The sequence below is a fragment of the Rosa rugosa genome, chromosome 5 (genome assembly GCF_958449725.1).
Source record: "Rosa rugosa chromosome 5, drRosRugo1.1, whole genome shotgun sequence".
Taxonomy (NCBI): Eukaryota; Viridiplantae; Streptophyta; class Magnoliopsida; order Rosales; family Rosaceae; genus Rosa; species Rosa rugosa.
In genome coordinates this window covers 54,755,576-54,776,474 of record NC_084824.1, presented here as the reverse complement: position 1 = coordinate 54,776,474, position 20,899 = coordinate 54,755,576, and the positions used below count along the sequence as shown (strand labels likewise).

At 45.2% G+C, this 20,899-nt stretch overlaps 1 protein-coding gene across 1 annotated transcript; it reads right to left on the bottom strand.

Annotated features, from left to right (window-relative positions):
* Window positions 1–7,000: 7,000 nt before the first annotated feature.
* LOC133710632 (pentatricopeptide repeat-containing protein At3g22670, mitochondrial-like) lies at window positions 7,001–8,748 on the bottom strand. Its single transcript, XM_062136771.1, has one exon. The coding sequence runs from the start codon at window positions 8,648–8,650 to the stop codon at window positions 7,022–7,024; it is 1,629 nt and encodes a 542-aa protein (XP_061992755.1). The 5' UTR covers window positions 8,651–8,748; the 3' UTR covers window positions 7,001–7,021.
* Between the last annotated feature and the right edge of the window lie 12,151 nt (window positions 8,749–20,899).

The following is a 20,899-nucleotide window of genomic DNA, read 5'->3' as shown; positions in this document are numbered from 1 at the left end:
TCAACCCATCCCGTTTTATATCAACCCGTTTATTAATGGGTATCAGTATCACATCGGGTTGAACCTGTTAACCGCAACCCGCCCATTTTTACCAAGCTTTTTTTTTTTCTTACTAAAGAAATAAGGATTTTGGGTTTGAGCAGGCTGCTAGGCTGCTAGCTAGTCAATGGGTTTGGACAACGGCATGGTTAGTATAGCAATGGAAATGATCGCTTTGTTCATATTGTCCTCTTAAGCTACTTTGTTGATCTTCATGTCTGTATGCTGCACAATCTGAACGAAAAAAACAAAAATTGATAATAGGAGGTCAACTATGATAATTCTATAACCACTAATCACTAGAAGAGCGGTTGTTTTCTCAAACAGTATTTCCCAGTCGTATATTATTGACACTAATTTCTTTTTGTCCCTTATCAAGTGTCTAGGGGTTTAAAATCAATGTCAATACCTTATGTATAGCTACTTACCTGTCAAAATAGTTTATACATTAATGAGTGTGATGTGAAACCTGGCATAATTACAATGGCGATGGAAGAGATTGGATTGGGCATATTTCCTGAGGAACTTGGGATGAATGGTAATGGACAGATGAACTGACCGAGTATATATGTCATTAGTACAGGGGAGGCAATAATGAAGTGCAGACTGCAGACTGCAGACCAAAAAACAATAGATAATGGGAGTGAACGGTAGAGAAGAATAATAATGGGAGTGAACGAGTTTCGTTCCAAACTTCGGATCATAATTCTATTACCAATAATCACTGAAAGAGCAAGTACCCTAATTAAAGGAATGAAACCTGTTTTTATCTCGAAGAATCAGAATGCATGGTGACAGAATCGTGAATAGTCTTCTGAGTGGTCTACTGAGATATCTGCACATGAATGCCAGTACAAGGATCTCAATCGACAATCGTATCGCCACATTCAACATTGGTTGAGTTTCTGATTAGAGGAGTCATTCCCAGACCGTGAGCTTGCATCTTCACAGATCTCTATCTGCCACCGGTGAGCTTACCTGCAACTGACATTGTTTTCTTGGTTTTTGCTTGCTTAATGTTTATTGTTCATTCTGCTTTAAAATTGTAGGTTGATCGAAGAGTTTCTAGAGAGATTTGGTTTGCAAAAGCAGAGGCCCAAGGCTAGGAGATTAACTTCAAATACTACCTTAACTTCCCTATTGTCCCAAAAGAACAGGCCCTACTTGTGAGATATTTATCATTCCTTCAACTTGTCTATTCCTTCTCTTCTATGCTCATTCAAATCAGACAGAAGCTCAAGAAAACTTGGAATTCTTAAAGATCTCCGCCTTCAATCTGATATCTAACCATACATCAACTTCTCAGACAGCAATAAGCTCCAGTCTTTTTGAGAAAAGCTCGGCGCTTCTGATTTGTATTTTATATTTTGGTTTTTAGAAAAAATGTAAAGTAGCTCAAATTGTAATTATTACTAATCGTAATCATTCTATTGTTCTTGTTGTATGCAACAAGGGTGACAGCAATCTAATTAAAGTAGTGGAAGAGTTTTCTTCTTCCCATGTACAAGTCTCTCTCTGTCCGGAGTTTGTATTCTGTTATGATATGAACTGATTTTTTCTTTTTCTTTTTTGCTTCTGCATGAGAAATTTGAAAGAGTTTGTTTTATTTGAATAATTGTGGAAATCCTAATCTGGTTTGTGATGACCAAGTCTTTAGGAATATCCCTAAAGATTAGGAGACATAGTTTAGTTGTTGTTATCAGTTGAGTAGACTAGTCATATTGTAGTGGACTAGCTGTTGCTTTCTTTTCGTAGAGTTGGTTGTAGGTTTACTATTTAAACCATGCTGATCAGTCAATAAAGGTACTTTGAATTCCAGAAAATCCTCTTCTTGTTTACTACTTTCTGTTAAAGCTATTTTCTATCAGTGGTATCAGAGCCCCCACTGGGCCTGAGGTCGGGAGAAAGCAGCAGCTTTCAAATTTGCAGCAGCAAATATCATGGCCACAGAATCAAATTTTGTGCAGCCTTCGATCCCAAAGTTCGATGGTCATTATGACCATTGGAGTATGCTCATGGAAAACTTCATGCGGTCAAAGGAGTACTGGTGTGTTGTTGAAAATGAAGTCAGTGAACCAGCAGCTGGAGTTGCACAGACAGAGGTTCAGCAGAAGAAATTGGAGGAGCTGAAGTTGAAAGATCTCAAGGCTAAGAACTATCTGTTTCAAGCAATTGATCGTGATCTTTTGGAGACCATTCTCCAAAAGGACACATCGAAACAGATTTGGGATGCCATGAAGCAGAAATATCAGGGGTCCACAAGAGTGAAAAGGCAGCAGCTGCAAGCTCTTCGCAAGGAGTTTGAGGTTCTCCACATGAAGGAAGGAGAATCTGTTGATGAGTATTTTTCCAGAACACTTTCAATAGCCAACAAGATGAGTGTTCATGGTGGAAAGCTTGAGAATGTAGCAGTGGTGGAGAAGGTCCTGCGATCCATGACAACAAAATTTGATTATGTGGTCTGCTCAATTGAGGAGTCGAAAAATGTTGAAGAGATGTCCATTGAGGAATTGCACAGCTCACTTTTGGTGCATGAACAGAGAATGAAGAGCAATTACCTGGAGGAGCAAGCATTGAAGGTATCCACAAATTGGAGAAATTCTGGTAGAGGTCGAGGATGGTTCCGGGGAGGACGAGGAGGTGGCAGAGGAGGCTTCGATAAGTCCAATGTCGAATGCTATCGATGTCATGGGTATGGCCACTTCAAATCTGAATGCACCTCTAATTTGCGTTATGGTAGAGGAGAGAAAGCTAATTTTGCAGAGAAAGAAGAGAAGGAGGAAGAAATTTTGTTGATGGCATATCATGAGGGGACAAATACAGATGTGTGGTACTTAGACTCTGGTTGCAGCAATCATATGTGCGGTAACAAGTACTTATTTTCAGATTATGATGAATTCTTCAAAGATACTGTGAAGCTTGGAAATGATGCTAAGATGACTGTTGTGGGGAAGGGCAATATCAAACTGAAAATTGGAGGTCATGTTGTTAAAATCTGTGATGTTTTCTACGTCCCAGACTTGAAGAGCAACCTCATCAGTATTGGGCAGTTGCAAGAAAAGGGATACACGATCATTATGAGGAAAGGCTGCTGCCAAATCATGCATCCAGAAAAAGGACTGATAGCTCAGGTTACCATGACAACAAACCGTATGTTTCCTCTACACATCCAACATGATATTCAAACTTGTTACACTATGCAAATGTCAGATGCATCATGGCTGTGGCATATGCGTTATGGTCATCTTAATTTCAATGGCTTGAGAACGCTGCAACAAAGGAGTTTAGTGACAGGTCTTCCTCATATCACTTGTTCTACTAGAGTGTGTGAAGAGTGTGTAATTGGGAAGCAACACCGAGACCCATTTCCGTAAGCAGGAACATGGAGAGCCAAAACGGTACTGCAGCTTGTTCATTCAGACATATGTGGTCCCATCCATCCAGTCTCAAATGGAAACAAAAGGTACTTTATTACTTTTACTGATGATTTTAGTAGAAAGACATGGGTATACTTCATGGAGCAGAAGTCTGAGGCTTTTGGTGTGTTTAAAAGTTTTAAGACTCTAGTGGAGAAAGAGTCTGGGAAGGAAATTAAGATTCTTCGGACTGATCGTGGTGGTGAATATAACTCAAGTGCATTCATGAGTTTCTGTGCTTCTTATGGCATTCGCAGGCAACTGACAACAGCCTACTCACCACAACAGAATGGCGTGTCCGAAAGAAAGAATCGCACTATTCTAAATATGGTGCGAAGCATGTTGAAGACCAGCGGGATTCCAAAGGAGTTTTGGCCTGAGGCAGTAAATTGGAGTGTTCATGTGCTCAATCGAAGCCCAACTGTTGCTGTGAAACACATGACACCTGAGGAAGCCTGGAGTGATCGTAAACCGGCAGTTGATCATTTTAGAGTGTTTGGGTGCGTAGCATATTCCCATGTTCCGGATGAGAGAAGGAGGAAGCTGGATGATAAAGGAGTGAAGTGCATCTTTCTTGGGGTAAGTGAAGAATCTAAAGCTTACAGATTGTTTAATCCTATTACCAAGAAAATTATTATTAGCCGTGATGTTGTGTTCGATGAGGAGAGTTCATGGGATTGGAATGGTATTGGACAGCAGCAAGTTCCGCTAATTGCTGATGAAGGAAGAGTTGACAGTGAGACAAATCATGAGTTGGAAGCGCCAAATGAAAGCCCATCATCTGTGGCAGCAAGAAGTCCAAGTGAGGTCCACCCAGTGAGTCCACGAAGTCCAAGAGCTCAACGTGAGAGGAAGAGGCCTGCTTGGATGATGGATTATGAGAGTGGAGGTGACCTAACAGATGATGAAGCAATTGCTCATTTAGCTCTGTTTTCTGATTGTGATCCGATAACTTATGAAGAAGCTGCTAAGGAGACAAAGTGGAGAGAAGCTATGGATGCAGAGATGAATTCAATTGAGAAAAATGATACATGGGAATTGACAAAACTCCCAAAAAGTCAACAATCCATTGGAGTGAAGTGGGTGTATAAAACAAAGCTGAGGCAAGACGGTGAAGTTGACAAATATAAAGCGAGGCTCGTTGCAAAGGGTTACAAGCAGAAATTTGGTGTTGATTACCAAGAAGTGTTTGCGCCAGTAGCGAAGCTTGATACAGTGCGGATGGTGTTGTGTTTGGCTGCTCAGAATTCTTGGCCGGTTTATCAGCTTGATGTGAAGTCAGCATTTTTGCACGGAGAGCTGGAAGAAGAAGTGTACATCAATCAACCCCCTGGATATGTGAAGCAAGGCTTTGAAAATCAGGTATATAGACTAAAGAAAGCATTATATGGCTTAAAGCAAGCACCAAGGGCTTGGTATAGCCGTATTGATGCTTTCTTTGTCAAAGAAGGGTTTTGCAAATGTCCTTATGAGCACACACTTTATACTAAGTTAGGAGATGATGGCAGAATACTTGTTGTGTGTTTATATGTGGATGATCTCATATATACCAATAATGATAGCCTTATGTTGGATGCCTTCAAGAAGTCCATGATGGAGGAGTTCGATATGACAGACTTGGGGTTAATGCGTTACTTTCTTGGCATAGAAATTCTACAGTCATCAGCTGGGATTTTCGTCTCATAGAAGAAGTATGCACTGGAGGTTCTAGAGAGATTCAAAATGGGGAACTGCAATTCGGTTTGCACTCCAACTGAAGTGGGTTTGAAGCTTACAAAGAATGGGTCAGGAAAGAGGGTGAATGCTACACTCTACAAGCAAATAGTTGGAAGTTTGATGTATTTAACTACCACAGCTGCCTTTGTTCACAATCTGCAAGGGTTACCGAATTTCCGTATTAGCTAATTCTGAAGTGCTTGATTGATTTCATGCAACGGTGGTTTCTGCTGCATGATTGCTCTATTCATTAGTTCGTAACTATTTTAGCTCAGTGCTCACTTTGAGTACTTTATTTCATTTTGTTTTCAGAGAGGTTTTGGTTCTTGTCCCCCTCTCTCTTCTTGTGTTTTCTTTTCCTTTTTTAATAAAATAAAATAGAGGGATGGGCGGTGGGTTCCCGGTTGCGATGGTCCCCTTTCTTTCGAGATTGTGGGTGGGTGCCAGTCACCCCATATCGGCTGTCGCAGAGGAACTAATATCGCCTAATCCTCTATTTAATTGCTAAAAAAAAAAAAAAACTACCACAAGACCAGATATTATGTTTGCTGTGAGTATGGTTAGTCGGTACATGGAGAAACCGATGGAGGATCATCTGGTAGCAGTAAAGAGGATACTGCGCTACTTGAAAGGTACTGCTGATCTTGGAATCTTTTATAAGAAGTTTCAAAGTTCAAATTTGTGTGGCTTCACAGATAGTGATTATGCGGGTGATATGGACGATAGAAAGAGTACGTCTGGGTTTGTGTTTATGATGGGTTCAGGAGCTATCTCGTGGTCAGCAAAGAAGCAGTAAATAGTGACATTGTCAACTACTGAAGCTGAGTTTGTTGCAGCTGCTTCGAGTTCATGTCAGGCTATTTGGTTACGAAGGATGCTTGGAGTTTTACAAAACCAGCAGCAGAGTCCAACCATTATTTATTGTGACAACAGTTCAGCAATTAAACTCTCAAAAAATTCAGTTTTACATGGGAGAAGCAAGCACATTGATGTGAGGTATCATTTCCTCCGTGATCTTATTAAGGAAGGAGCAATTGAACTGGTGTATTGTCCTAGTAATGATCAAGTGGCAGATATTTTAACTAAGCCTCTCAAATCAGCTGTTTTTGTGAAGTTACGTGGAGAGCTGGGTATGTGTTCTTGGAAAGAAGCTATGGATTATGGAGTCTGTGGTGGAGAAGTGAGCTACTGGAGTTTTCTTTGTAAACTGATGTCCTAGGACTTCAGTTTAAGGGAGAGTGAAAGAGTTTGTTTTATTTGAATAATTGTGGAAATCCTAATCTGGTTTGTGATGACCAAGTCTTTAGGAAGACCAATTCTTTAGGAATATCCCTAAAGATTAGGAGACATAGTTTAGTTGTTGTTATCAGTTGAGTAGACTAGTCATATTGTAGTGGACTAGCTGTTGCTTTCTTTTCGTAGAGTTGGTTGTAGGTTTACTATTTAAACCATGCTGATCAGTCAATAAAGGTACTTTGAATTCCAGAAAATCCTCTTCTTGTTTACTACTTTCTGTTAAAGCTATTTTCTATCAAAATTCTTAGGTAGGGCAAACATAGGTGAAATATGACATGGTTCTCACCAAACAACCACGTTTCAGATTAACCGAGATGAAAATAACAGACCAATTTACTTTCAAATTGCTCCATATGGCACTATATTCCTGTTAAGAGTACTGTCTGGGGAATTCTTTGGGAATGCAGTGTCTTTGATATTTGATCAAAATGAGATGCCATGGCCTCTCAATCAAAATTTGATTTCATTCCAAAGATACAACTGTTACAGAAAAGACATGAATTTAAATATTATTAGGTATCCATGTTCAACACCAGATGTTCAGGAAGGGTTGATTATACGTTTCCTTGCTCTTTTGCCTGCAACATCAACTTCTCAATATGTTTCTTCTCTTTCTCCATATTCTTCCCCTGCAATTCCTCTAGCAACATCTTGTATGTACTGTCTTTGGGAACAAAACCCTTCAATGCCATCTCCTCAAAGAAGAAGCAAGCATTTTCGAGTTTACCATTCTTGCACATCCCACGTACCAAGAGCGCGTAGGTTCCAGCGTCGATACTAATGTCATTCTTAAACATGTGGTCTAACAAAAAGTAGAGCACCTTCATCCTCTTCTTTCTGCAGCACATCTTCAACAACGGGGCATATGTCTGAACATCCGGCTTGCACGAATCCTCCTCCATTTTCTTCAGCAACTTGAGAGCAGCCTCTTCCTGCGAATGCTCGCAAGCACAAGAAATCAGGGTGTTATAGGTCATAGCGTCCGGTTTTACACCCTGCTTTGTCATATCCTCAACCACTTCTTGAACATCCTTAAGCCTGCCGGCTTTACCAAGAATGTAAATCAAAGAGCTGTAAAACGAAACATCAGGAACAACACCATTCCCTTTCATCAACTCATAAACCTCCAAAGCCTTGGTTATCTCCCTCGCCTTCCCCAAAGCATGCATTACAATAGTGTATGTCACAGCATTCGGCTCGCAAGCCTTGCCCTTCATTTCACTAAGAACTTCATCAACTTTGCGAAAATCCTTGTCACTACAATAGGCCTCAACCAAACAAGTATAAGAGAAAACATCCGGGCGAAACCCGTGTCTCTCCATCTCCTCCATTGTGTTCCTAGCAATATCCAACTTCCTATTCTTACACCACCCATGTATCAAAACATTAAAGCTGTGAGAATTCACGGGTATAGATTCCTTAAACTCCAAGAAAGCTTCTTGGGCAAGCTCAACGCTTCTCTCCTTCACCAATGCATTCATCAGAGTGTTCAATGCCGCAACATCTTTGCTCAATCCGAACCGCTCCATGCCCCGAAACGCCTCGATTGCCTCTTGGTGCTTACCAGCCTTTGCAAGTCTCCTAAACACCTTAGTCATTGTCTCCAATGTCACATACCCATCTCCAATTTGATCCATTTCCTCAACAAAATCCCACATAAGTTCAAAATTCTTGGACTTTCCCAAGATATCAACCATGGAGTTATAGGCCTCCGGAAGATGCCTATAACCTGTTCGACGTTTTGCCCAAATGAAAAACCCCAACGCCGGGACCCAATCATTGCTAAACCTCATCAAAACCCGTTGCACCAAACCGTTTGACACCTCAAAATCGTACCTTTCCAACGTTTCAGCTGCATTTTCCGGCGATGGGTACCGGATTTTCAAGATTTTACTGATACTTTCGAGGTCGTCGGTATCGGGAGTTGAGGGCTTGGGAGCTTTGGTGGGGTGGTTTAGGTTGTGGGTTTCGATCCAATTGGCCAGTGAAGGGATGACGAAGTCGTCGTCGTCGGAAGCTGCGTGTTTTGGGTGGTTGGTGTCGAAGAACTTAACCCAGCTTGGAAGGTCCGGTGACTCGGGGACCTCGGTTGTGGTGCATAGAGGGTTTAAGAAGTAATGCAGGGCATTGATGTGGGATTTTGAAGTTGAATGGAGCTTGAGATTGTGGAGCCTTGTGAGCATTTTGGCTAAGGAAAGTGAAATGGGATATGGCTCTTCTAGTTTGGCATATGGAGAGCTTAAAACGAACGAGAACCTATACTCTGACCTCACAAGTTGGATTTTGGAAGAAGTGGAAGAAATAAGCGAGAGGTTTTACATTTTCAAAAATGAACCTATTATAGGTTTGGGTTTTCTGATCCATGAACCTCTAGTTGAGGCTTAATTTTTTATTTTTTTTTACTAGCGAAGTGTGCTATCGTTTTGAGTGGGAATCTGATTTAGAGAAAGCTCTCCCTAGGAAGTGTTTTTTCACTGACGGATGATCAAATGCCGAACCTTTTTGAGTATCCAGCTTCACATTTGCCCAACTTGCAAGTCTAACTAGGTTTCCGCTAGACCAAATCTTTTGGATCTTAAAAATTAAATGTTAGCCTCATGAGTTCAAAACTTTTTCCTCTCACTATTTTCTTTTAATGAGATTATATATAAATGATAGGATCGAGATCACAAAACAACAAATAAAACATAGAGAAACTTAACATCAGTAATATCAAAATAAGGGTACCGAACATATCTCAGAAGCGCCAAACTAACCATATTCCCGAGCCTATCAAAGACAGATTGTCGAGAATATTCTCTCAGATTCCTCGAAAACCAAATCCTATATGTACCGAAAAAAAAGAACGATCTTCTAAAAGCAAGAATGTTGTTCATTTGCAACAAAACATTTTCTTTGCGCGGCGGTAAAAAAATGTATTTTGTCCTTATTCTAGGACTTATGTCTTTGAGAAGCCAACTAATACTCTCTCAACACCCATGTTGCCATAGGACCTTGACTATTACATAGTCTTGATTGTCTAAATACAATTGTGTCGCGGAACTGTTCATCTCTAGCCACACACACGCGAGAGAGAGAGGAAAACCCTACCTCACCAAAAACCCTAGTTCGGACTACGTGGAGAATGTCGATGAGATAGCTGTGCGCCTTGCTGCATCCCTGGGATTGGCGGATGCACGCCGGCCTGTGGATCTGCAACCTACTCGTAGTGAAGGATTACGTCGTTCTCAGACGTATCTCGTTGGAAAAATTTTCACGGCCAGAGCCTTCAATAAGATATCTTTTATGGGGATGTTTTGGCGAGCATGGAAGTTAAATTGTAGATACATCGTTAAGCAGCATGAAGACCGATTTCTCTTTACCTTGTCGGACCCAACTGATCGTAACCGAATTCTCCAGGGTGGTTCGTGGGGTTTTGATAGAGCTCCTATGGTCCTGGCACCTGGCACCACATGATGGGGTTTGAGTGATCAAGGACGTACCACTTACCACTTTAGCTTTCTGGACCAAGGTGCGTGGATTACCACCATATTTTCATACTGATCGCTGTCTTCAAAGTATTGGCAGTGCTATAGGTCGTTATGTTCACCATAGAGTTTGATGCAGGGAGAATTCGAATCCGAGTTGAACTGGACCTGCTGCAACCTATCATCTTCCGACGTAGCTTTACTGTGGACGATGGTATTGTTGTGGATTTGGATTTCTTTTTCGAGAATCTCTATGGTAGATCCAGGGATTGTGGACTAGTCACTCATGTCGGTTTGCCGTATTCTGGAACTCCATTGCCGGCAGAGCAGCAAACTGATGATACTCCCATCAAAACGATGAAATCTGGAGCGTGCCCTGAATTAGGTGGATGTGGTATCACATGCTGGGCCGGTGTTGCTATTTAGGGCACAAAATACCCCCCAGGTCGTTTTGGAGAGAGATTTATGCCGGCTGCTAAGCCTAAGGTGAGGAAGGAAATACATCGGCGGCCTTCTGTTGGTAGTGGAGAGGGTAGCTCTGGGGTGCAGACAGAGTGACAGACTCGAATGCTGATGAGTTGGACTGTGATAGTGAGCCAAAGTCTGATGGCTCGGGTAAGGGGGCAGCTAGAATAGACAGCTTGACAGAGCATGCACCAAGTCATGCAGTGAACTCTCCTAGTTGTGGAATGCGCCGTAAGCGTGTCGAGGAGGATGAGATTTCTCGAAAGAAGATGAGATTGAGCTTGGCAGATGGAAGAACTAACCTGGATGCTTTGACCATGGGTTTGTGCAACGTGAAAATAGTCAAGAAGGTGTATAAGAAGAGAGGTAGGCCGAAAGGTACAAAAAACAAGGCCAAGGAGCTCAAGGTTGTTCAAGCTTCTTCTACGAAGAAGTCCCTATCGAAGAAGAGCAAGTCTCCAAGGAAAGAGGAGAAGTTGGTGAATGGTTTGCCGGAATTCACCCTAGTTGATGTTGTCAATGGTTCTAACTCGTTTAAAGGGAAGGAACCCATAGTTGCTTAGTAGGTGTTCATAGTTTTGATTGTCTATGCTAGTAAGAATGTCTCTATGAGTCTTGTGGAAGTACTTAGTTTTAGCGTACCACAATTGCGTGCTCAGCGTAAAAAGTTAGGTAGAATAGATTGTCTGCAAGGCGAGTTGTTTTTATGTGGCATAGACTACTCTGAGCAGAAATGTTTTATTAGAGTAGTTTTCTATACTATTCTTGATCTATGAACCGGGACATACTATTGGTATGTTTTCATTTTTTCAAAAAAAAAAATTGTGTCGCGGAATAATTTTTTTTTTTTATGTAAATTGAACCAATTGCAAACAAAAATACGTCACCTGAATGAATTATATCAGCTTGAATTATAAATACATGATGCTTCTTACCGGTATTTATAATTAGAGTAGAGAAGTATTACCACGTGGATGAATTATATCACCCTAGAGTGGAACTGTGAGACATGACCTGCTTGCTTATTTGGTGTGGTGTAGCCGTGTAGGGTAGAATGGTGTCAGTGTCATATTAATGCAATTTTAAAACCTTGACTTCTCCGGAGTGAGACAGTGAGTGTTCCCCCTCTGGTCAAGCTACAGTAATAATAAATAATTTTGTAATAGGGGAAATTCACTATAAATCTAATTTCTAGAAAATTTAATAGAAAAAACCTATATATGTTTAAGGATATCTCTATTTGTGTTTGGTCCAAACTCTAGGTTACTTGACCTAGTGGTAATAGGGTTTAATTAGAGGGATCTAGAATCCTATTCAATGTAGAATTACTTTCCTTGTATGATTGAGATTCTATGCATTGTAATCCTCTATATAAAGAGGCCCCTATTATCAATGAGAATACACAGCGAATTTCTCTCAATTTCAGTTTCTCTACAACAATATATTATTTTTTTCAATTTACACCTAATCATTGCTAACTAAGATAAAATATTGGGGTTTTGTTCATTTACACCATTTTTAGAGATTTTTTTTCTCACTTACCCCATTAAGTTTTTTTAATTTCTTCTTACCCAAAACACTCTAAGGAGGTCTTCCCTAATACCTAAGGATGGCAAAAATCCCCTGTGGGGCGAAGCTCCATTGGATACCCGCCCCTAATGGGGGGAGAATTTAGGGACAAATGGGGAATGGGGATGGGGATCCCCAATCCCGGCTATCTAAGATTGGGGATGAGGCGAGGATGGTATAGTGATCCTCATCTCTAAACCCGTCCCAATAATATATATACATATATTTTAACTGTTTCTGGTGGCTTTCTCCGGGTACCTCACACAGAATGCTATACCGTCTGGGGTACCGATCCAACTCCTGAATCCTGTATCAATAACACACGCTTAGAGGGGTAAACCGTACCGGACGGTTTACGCCTCTCCGATGCTTGAATGAGAAACTAATATAGATGCGTATCAAGTAAATAGTGGACAAAAGGAGTTATTACCCGTAAAAGGTGGTTGTGCTAATGCCTTTATACTCGAGCATGTGAAGGGAGTCTCCCCCATCTTCGATGTGGGACACTAGTTGTTCTTCTGATGCCATATCAGTCCTCCTGTTGTGTAAATAGTTGGGCTGTGCTGGCCTTGCCCAGGGCCCTGGGTGCCCGGGGTGGCATCCCAAATGAGCCCCGCCATGGTGGGTCGTGAACCCGGCCCATGGCATAGTACATGGGAGTACCGATGGGGCCCAGCCGATAGTGCCAAACTTAGTTGAGACTTCCCTAGTATGTACAAGTCCCCCAAGTTCCCGTTCAAGATGTTTCTTGGGTGGGGACTTATTATTGTCTCGGAAGTTTGGCACTAGTGTGCCTATAGGGAGTCCCCCAAGTTCCCGTTCAAGGGATATCTTGAGCGGGTTACGCTGTAGGTAGCTAATCTACACGCTGTGATAGGGTGAGGGTTGAGCCTCCGGTACCCAATGGGGTAGAGAGGACTTGACTCTGATACCCGATGGGGTAGAGGATGTGAGCCTCCGGTACCCAATGGGGTAGAGAGGACTTGACTCTGATACCCGATGGGGTAGAGGATGTGAGCCTCCGGTACCCAATGGGGTAGAGAGGACTTGGCTCTGGTACCCGATGGGGTAGAGAGAGGACTTGACTCTGAGACCCGATGGGGTAGAGGATGAGCCTCCGGTACCCAATGGGGTAGAAAGGACTTGGCTCTGGTACCCGATGGGGTAGAGAGAGGACTTGACTCTGATACCCGATGGGGTAGAGGATGTGAGCCTCCGGTACCCAATGGGGTAGAGAGGACTTGACTCTGATACCCGATGGGGTAGAGGATGTGAGCCTCCGGTACCCGATGGGGTAGAGAGGACTTGACTCTGATACCCGATGGGGTAGAGGAGAGGACTTGCCTCTGATACCCGATGGGGTAGAGGATGTGAGCCTCCGGTACCCAATGGGGTAGAGAGGACTTGACTCTGATACCCGATGGGGTAGAGGATGTGAGCCTCCGGTACCCAATGGGGTAGAGAGGACTTGCCTCTGATACCCGATGGGGTAGAGGATGTGAGGCTCCGGTACCCAATGGGGTAGAGAGGACTTGGCTCTGGTACCCGATGGGGTAGAGAGAGGACTTGCCTCTGATACCCGATGGGGTAGAGGATGTGAGCCTCCGGTACCCCATGGGGTAGAGAGGACTTGACTCTGATACCCGATGGGGTAGAGGATGTGAGCCTCCGGTACCCAATGGGGTAGAGAGGACTTGGCTCTGGTACCCGATGGGGTAGAGAGAGGACTTGACTCTGATACCCGATGGGGTAGAGGATGTGAGCCTCCGGTACCCAATGGGGTAGAGAGAGGACTTGACTCTGATACCCGATGGGGTAGAGGATGTGAGCCTTCGGTACCCAATTGGGTAGAGAGGACTTGGCTCTGATACCCGATGGGGTAGAGGATGTGAGCCTCGTGGTACCCAATGGGGTAGGCGGAGGACTTGACTCTGATACCCGATGGAGTAGAGGATGTGAGCCTCCGGTACCCAATGGGGTAGAGAGGACTTGGCTCTGATACCCGATGGGGTAGAGGATGTGAGCCTCGTGGTACCCAATGGGGTAGGCGGTGCATGTCAGCCACGTGGGGCAGACTGAGTGCAATAAATGCCCGTCCCCTCAACTGACGGTTTTCGAGACGTGGGACACGTGTAGTGATCTTGCGGTTGAGGGCTTTTCATCTTCAACGGCCCTGATGCTTTGGAGATTGAATTTAAGAGGGAAACAGACTGTTTCCCTTCTCACTTTTTCCAAAATTCTGAGAATTTGCGAGCTTTGCTTTTTTACCTTCTCTCTGTGTGCTTCTGTTGCTGTGAGGAGTGAAGACGAAAGCCTTGAGGTGCGATCCCAGAGAAGGCCTTGGCCGGATTAGCGACTGCAGGAAAAGAGGTAAGAGAATGTGGTTTGGTTTTTGGTGTTTCTTGTGTGTTTCCGTTTGGCATGTTTTTTTTTGTGTTTTTCCTGGGTTTTTTGTTTGCGTTTCTGGGTTACTCAGAATAAGCAATATGTGAAAGTGGGTAGGAATTGCTACGGCCGATTGGGTGTTTATGGACTTTGCTTGAATTTCTGGGTTTTTTCTGGGTTTATTCTAGGTTTTTTGTTTGAAGTGGGGAGTGATCCGCGCTTCAACATGGTCTTAGATCTGGCTAGGCTAACCCTTGTGCTTCTGATTCCAGATATATCGAGTTTTGAGGTCCCCGGTATCGTAGTTAGGATGGAATCAGAAACCAAGGGTGGGGATGCGGGATCGTCGCACCAGTCCTCTGCCAGGCAAGCTGAAGTGGACATCGATCGGTACTTAGCGCAAGTAAGTCAATTAGCAGAGAATACCGAATCCTCGACTGGGGTGTTCTCGGAGAGCAGTGAGGAGTCCGACGAGGGTGAGAGCGAGGGAGGGTCGGCGGAGGCCCCGGTAGTCACGGTGGCAATTCCCGAGGGCATACCGAAGCCTAGGTATACACTTGCGGACGGGACCGTATGCGACGAACCCGGGAGAAGTATGACAATGAAGGAGATCATCGCCATGCGACTGAAGTGGGGAATACCAGATACAGTAGAGCTTAAGCCTCTCAAGGATGGAGAGATGGCCGCAAATCCTGCCCCGGGGTGGGTGGCGCTGCACGAGAACCAGTTCCACCAAGGGTTATCGCTACCTCTGCCCCGGTGCCTACAGTATCTGCTGCGGATGCTGAACCTGTCACCGGGGCAGTTGACCCCGAATGCTATTCGCCAAATATATAGTATGATGGCCATGTGGGACTTGTGCCAACAAGGGTGGCCTTCCGTAAATGAATTTCGCGCGGTACACAGGATCCTGTACTCAAGGAAGCTGTCCTGTGCGGGTACGGTGACATTTGCCGCTAGGGATTACGAACCATTAGTTACCGACATGCCTTCCTCGATGAGCAAAAGGTGGAGGAATAAAGTGTTTCTAGCTGGTGGGCGGTGGCAGATTAAAAATAAGAAGTGGCAGCTGACCGGTACCTTCCAAGCCATCGGGGACCAGGCCTACAGTTTGTCTGAGGTAGAAAGGAAGAGGATAGCCCGGGTATATGCCGTTTGGAATGAGAAGGAGAGGAGCTCTTATAGATTCATCCGGCACTCTATACTTTATAGGCTAGGACTAGGATGGCTTCCCGGTGAGGCTGAAAGGTTTTTTTTTTTTTGTTTTTTTTTTTTTTTTGCATGTCACCCTGTCCTTTTTCCTTGACTAACTTCGAACTGATTGCAGTGAAAGCACCGAAGAGGAAACCCCGGAAAGGCAAAGAGGAGGACAAAATGGATGATAATCAGCTGATGGATATGCTGATGGGGCAGGGAGAAGACGCCCTTCACATTGAAGTCGACCTAGGGTCGAAAACTAGACCCTACTGGAGCTTACTGATGCGGGGTATGGGGAACCTGATCCTGAAGCTCCCGCGACCCAAGTCGTGCAGCCGTCGGTTGCTGACGTCATTACCATTGCTGATACCGGAAAGGAAAAAGCACGGCCTCCGTATCTATTTCTTCCCGCTCCACTGGGAGTGATGAGGCCTTGCTTCCAGGTGAGAAGAAGAGATCTCACAAGCATCGGCACCGAAGTGAGAAGCATGAGGTGACGTATACCGGCCGGGACGTTAAGGGATCCGGTGCTAAGAGACAGAAGAAGGATCACCCGGTACCTGAGTCGTCGCCTTCGCTTGCCCTATTGTCTCCTGCCCTTCCGGTAATCCCCAAGAAGCCCATCAAGCAGCTGCTGAGTGAGTACGGGGTTGCTGATGAGAAGTTCGTGCGGGCCATGCTTAGTGACCTGAAGGACATTGATCTCGACCGGGTGCGGGCCAAAGACAATACTCCCAAAGAGAATCGCCGTCTTGCCCGGGAATCCATGATGCGGGTATGGGTTTGCTTTACCCTTGTAGCCTTTTATTACTATATATACATTTTAATCGGTGCTCTTGCAGGCACTCTTCAATGTGTACGCGGTGGATGCCAGCGGGGAAGATACTCAACTGAAGGAGGAGATTAGCAATCTCTCCGGGCAGGTGAAGTATCTTCATGGCGAGAAGGCCAGGCTGGAGAAGGAGCGGGACTCCTTGAAGAAGAAGATTGAGTCTTTGACTCCCCTGGTTGCCGAGATGGACGCGGCCAAGCAGCGAATCGCGGAGCTTGAATCTGAAATCTCTGAGGCCCGGGAAGAGGTGAAAAGTGCCCGGGACTCCGAAAAAGAGGCTGCGGAGTCTGCCACATCCTGGAAGGAGAAAGCAGACTACCTGGAGGAGCGTCTTCCCGCGGAGAAGCACGAGGCCGTAGAGGAGTACAAGGCCTCCGAAGAGCTCATTGCCATGCTGGCTGCTGCCCAAGACAAAGCTGTTATCATGAAGTTCAAGGAATGGGTGGCGGCCGGGTACTTGGACGAGGCCAAATTCAGGCGGGGCCTTCTTGAGAAGAAGAAGAAAGACAAGGAGGCGGCAGCCAGGTCTGGTGCCGGTGGATCCCAGAGTACCGGTGGGGAGCAGTAGTACTTGGATTCCTTTTTTTTGTATATGTTTTTTTTTTTTTTAGTAGAAGTTATCCTTGCCTTGAACAATGGCGTAATTCCTGTGCTTGGTAGTCCAGGCTTTTGTGGATTAAAATTTTTTGAATTTGAATGGGAATTGGAAAGGAATTAAAATTTCTAGGATTTTGTACCTTGAGCATTTACTTGCATCACTTATTACCGGAATAGAGTAACTGACAATAGCTATGTCCGGGAATGTCCGGGGTAGGTAAAAAAAATGCTAGAAATGGTCTGAATAATTCATTTTTCCATTCAAATACCACATGGTGGTTAAATACAGAATGAGTACCCGATGGGTAGCTTGCCATAGCTGTATGGTCAAAAAGCAAAAGCTAGGACAAGATGCTCCCGGAGCTACTTGTAATAGTACTGCAGGCGCTGGGTATTCCATGGATGCCTGGAAACAACCCCGTTCGTATCCCGGATGAAAAAGGTAACGGGGCCTGCCTCTTCAATGATCTCGTAAGGGCCTGTCCAGGATGGATCCAGTCCCCGGGGCTCTGGGTAGACCTGCTTCATGACCCAGTCCCCTAACTTCAGTGTCCGGGATTCTACCTTGGCGTCGTAATAGCGGGCTATCCTCCGCTTGTTAGCCAAGTTATGCATGTGTGCCACATCCCTTCGTTCCTCGAGTAAATCAGCATCGAGCTGTAGGCCTTCTGAGTTGGTACCCGCATCGAAGTATTTGATCCGGGGACTCTGGATTTGTGTTTCAATAGGGAGTACCGCTTCTGATCCGAAAGCCATACAGAAAGGGGTCTCTCCGGTGGCCTCTGTTGCAGTGGTCCGGATAGCCCACAACACCTCCGGGAGTTTAGCAGCCCAAAGACCCTTGGCCTCGTCGAGCTTCTTTTTCAGTATTTTCTTGATTATCTTGTTGACAGCTTCGACCTGACCGTTGGTCTGGGGGTGAGCCGGGGATGCATAGAGGATCTTGGTGCCCAGGTTTTCTGTATAAGCCCTCAATTCATCATTGTCAAACTGGGTACCATTGTCCGTGACTATGGTGTCCGGGACTCCAAACCTGCAGTAGATATTCCTCCACAGGAAATGTACGTTTTACCTTTTCCGTGGTGATGGCGACAAGAGGTTCTGCTTCAACCCACTTTGTTTGATAGTCCACAGCGACGATGGCGTATTTGAATTGTCCTACTGCTGTGGGGAGTTTACCAATCAAGTCCAAACCCCACTGACAGAACGGCCACGGTGCCAGGAGGATGGAGAGGGCTATGGGCGGTGCCCTTGGGATATTTGCATACATTTGGCACTTGTGGCAAGAATTGGATATTGTTTGGGCTAGGGCCGACATGGTTGGCCAGAAATATCCTGCCCTTAGGGTCTTATGTGCGAGAGACCGGGCTCCGGCATGGTTACCGCATACGCCAGCATGTATGTCCTTCATTATTTTGTGACCCTCCTCCGGCGTTACACACCTCAGACTGGGGAAGCAGTGGCCTCTCCGGTATAACTTGCCATTCATGATCGTGTATCGAGCTGACCTTAACTGCAGTCTTCTGGCCTCGACCTTATCATCCGGTGCCAGGCCATCGACCATGTATTTCAAAATTGGGTCCATCCACGAAGCTGTGTGATCCACAACGAATATTTCTGACACCGTTTTAGAAGTGCTAGGTCTCTCGAGTATTTCGACTTTAGTGGCTCCATAGGTAGGACTTGGGGAAGTTGATGCAAGCTTAGCAAGGGCGTCTGCCTTGTCATTTTCTGCCCTCGGTATTTGGGTAAAAATGTAGGAGGTAAATCTCTGCACTAATGCCCGAGCCAGAGCCTGGTAAGAGGACATGTGGGGTTCCTTTGCCTCGAAGTTACCGCTGACCTGGTTTACGACTAACTGGGAATCACTGAAAATACTAAGGTGCTGCACCCCTAGTTCCCGGGCGATCTGCAGACCTGCTATGAGTGCCTCGTACTCTGCGGTGTTGTTGGATGCCTTGAAGGCAAATTTGAGGGGGTACTCGTAGACTTGATCGTCCGGGCTAATTAGCAGGATACCGGCTCCACTAGTTTTCTTGTTGGATGCGCCATCAACATATAATCGCCAAGTACCTGGTGGAGGCGGATCCGGGGCTAGTGGTTCAGGTGATTCCAGGGACGGGTTATGGGAGGGAATCGCCTCAGAAATAAAATCTGACGCTGCCTGGCCCTTAATAGCTGTCCAGGGTTGATACTTGATATCGAACTCTCCCAGCTCGATGGCCCATTTAATTAACCTGCCCGATGTCTCCGGTTTCTGCAAAACCTGCCTCAGCGGGTGATTAGTGAAAACGGTGATTGAATGTGCTTGGAAGTAATGCCTAAGCTTCCGGGCCGATACCAGGAGGGCCAGTGCTATTTTTTCAATGTCCGGGTACCTGGATTCTGCACCAGTGTACCCCTTTCCAGCATAGTATACCGGGTACTCGCAATCGGAGTCCTTCCTAATCAGAGCTGAGCTTACAGCCGTTGAAGATGCCGCCAGATATATGTAGAGCATTTCTCCTGGAACAGGTTTGTAAAGTAGAGGTACCGCTGATAAGTACGCCTTCAAGCCAATAAAAGCAGTCTCGTGCTCAGCTGTCCAGGCTATTACCTCGACGTGCTGGGTTTTTAGCAGTTTGAAGAAAGGAGTACACTTGTCCGTCAGCCTGGAGATGAACCTTGACAGGGCGGCCACCTTGCCTGTAAGAGATTGGACCTCGTTCCGGTAGGTTGGGGATACCATGTCTAATATAGCCTGCACCTTCTCCGGGTTGGCTTCGATCCCCCTGTGGCTAATGATGTACCCGAGAAACTTTCCTACCTTGACCCCGAAGATGCACTTCTGCGGGTTAAGCCGCATACCATTGCGTAATATGATGGTGAAGACGATTGACAAGTTGGTTACGTGGTCCTCCGGAGTTAAACTTTTTACCAGCATATCGTCCACGTAAACTTCCATGATAGTACCGATAACCTCCTCAAACATAGAGTTGACAAGTCGCTGATAAGTGGCACCTGCGTTCTTTAATCCGAAAGGCATGACCTGGTAACAATAGAGACCTTTGTCTGTGGTAAAGGCAGTGTGCTCCTCGTCTGCCGGGTTCATTCGAATTTGGTTGTACCCACTGAACGCATCCATGAAACTGAGTAACCGGTACCCAGCAGTGGAGTCGATTAGTTGGTCAATTCGCGGGAGCGGGAAGCTATCCTTGGGGCATGCCCGGTTGAGGTTTGTGTAGTCCACACACATGCGCCATGATCCCTGAGATTTCTTTGGCACCATGACCACGTTGGCTAACCACCGGGGATACGTGACTTCCCTGACAAAGTTGATGGCCATCAACTTCTTTACTTCAGCCTGGATAGCCCGGTACTTATCGTGTGTGAAGGCCCTCCTCTTTTGTCTTACCTGTGCTGAATAAGGGACAATACTAAGATTGTGCGAGGCTATCTCCATTGGTATACCGGGCATGTCCTCATATGACCAGGCGAATGCAGATGAGTTTGAGCGGAGGAACGAGATCAACCTTTCCCTGATAACCGGAGACAGCTTAGTACCTATCTTAACAGTCCTGTCCGGGAACTGCTCTGATAGCACCACCTCCTCAATGTCCTCTACGGCACTGGGCCGTTCTTCGTCTGAATCGGTATCATCCCTGGGATCCTCGTACCTGTCCGTCAGAGGGTTAGTAGCCACGGGCAACATCTCAAACTTTCCCCTACCGCGAGATACGGTCAAAGAATAGCATTTCCTTGCTGCGGCCTGGTCACCCCGGATCGTAGCAATGCCGACCGGGGTTGGCACTTTCATCATCATCATGTGACCTGTAATGAAGGTTTTTAGACGCCAAAGTGCCGGTCGGCCCAGGATAGCATTATAGGATGAGACGCAGTCCACCACGATGAACTCTGTTTTGATGGTTGAATAATTTGGA

Coding starts and splice junctions, on each gene's coding strand:
- LOC133710632 (XM_062136771.1), bottom strand. CDS start 8,650: ATGCTCACAAGGCTCCACAATCTCAAGCTCCATTCAACTTCAAAATCC.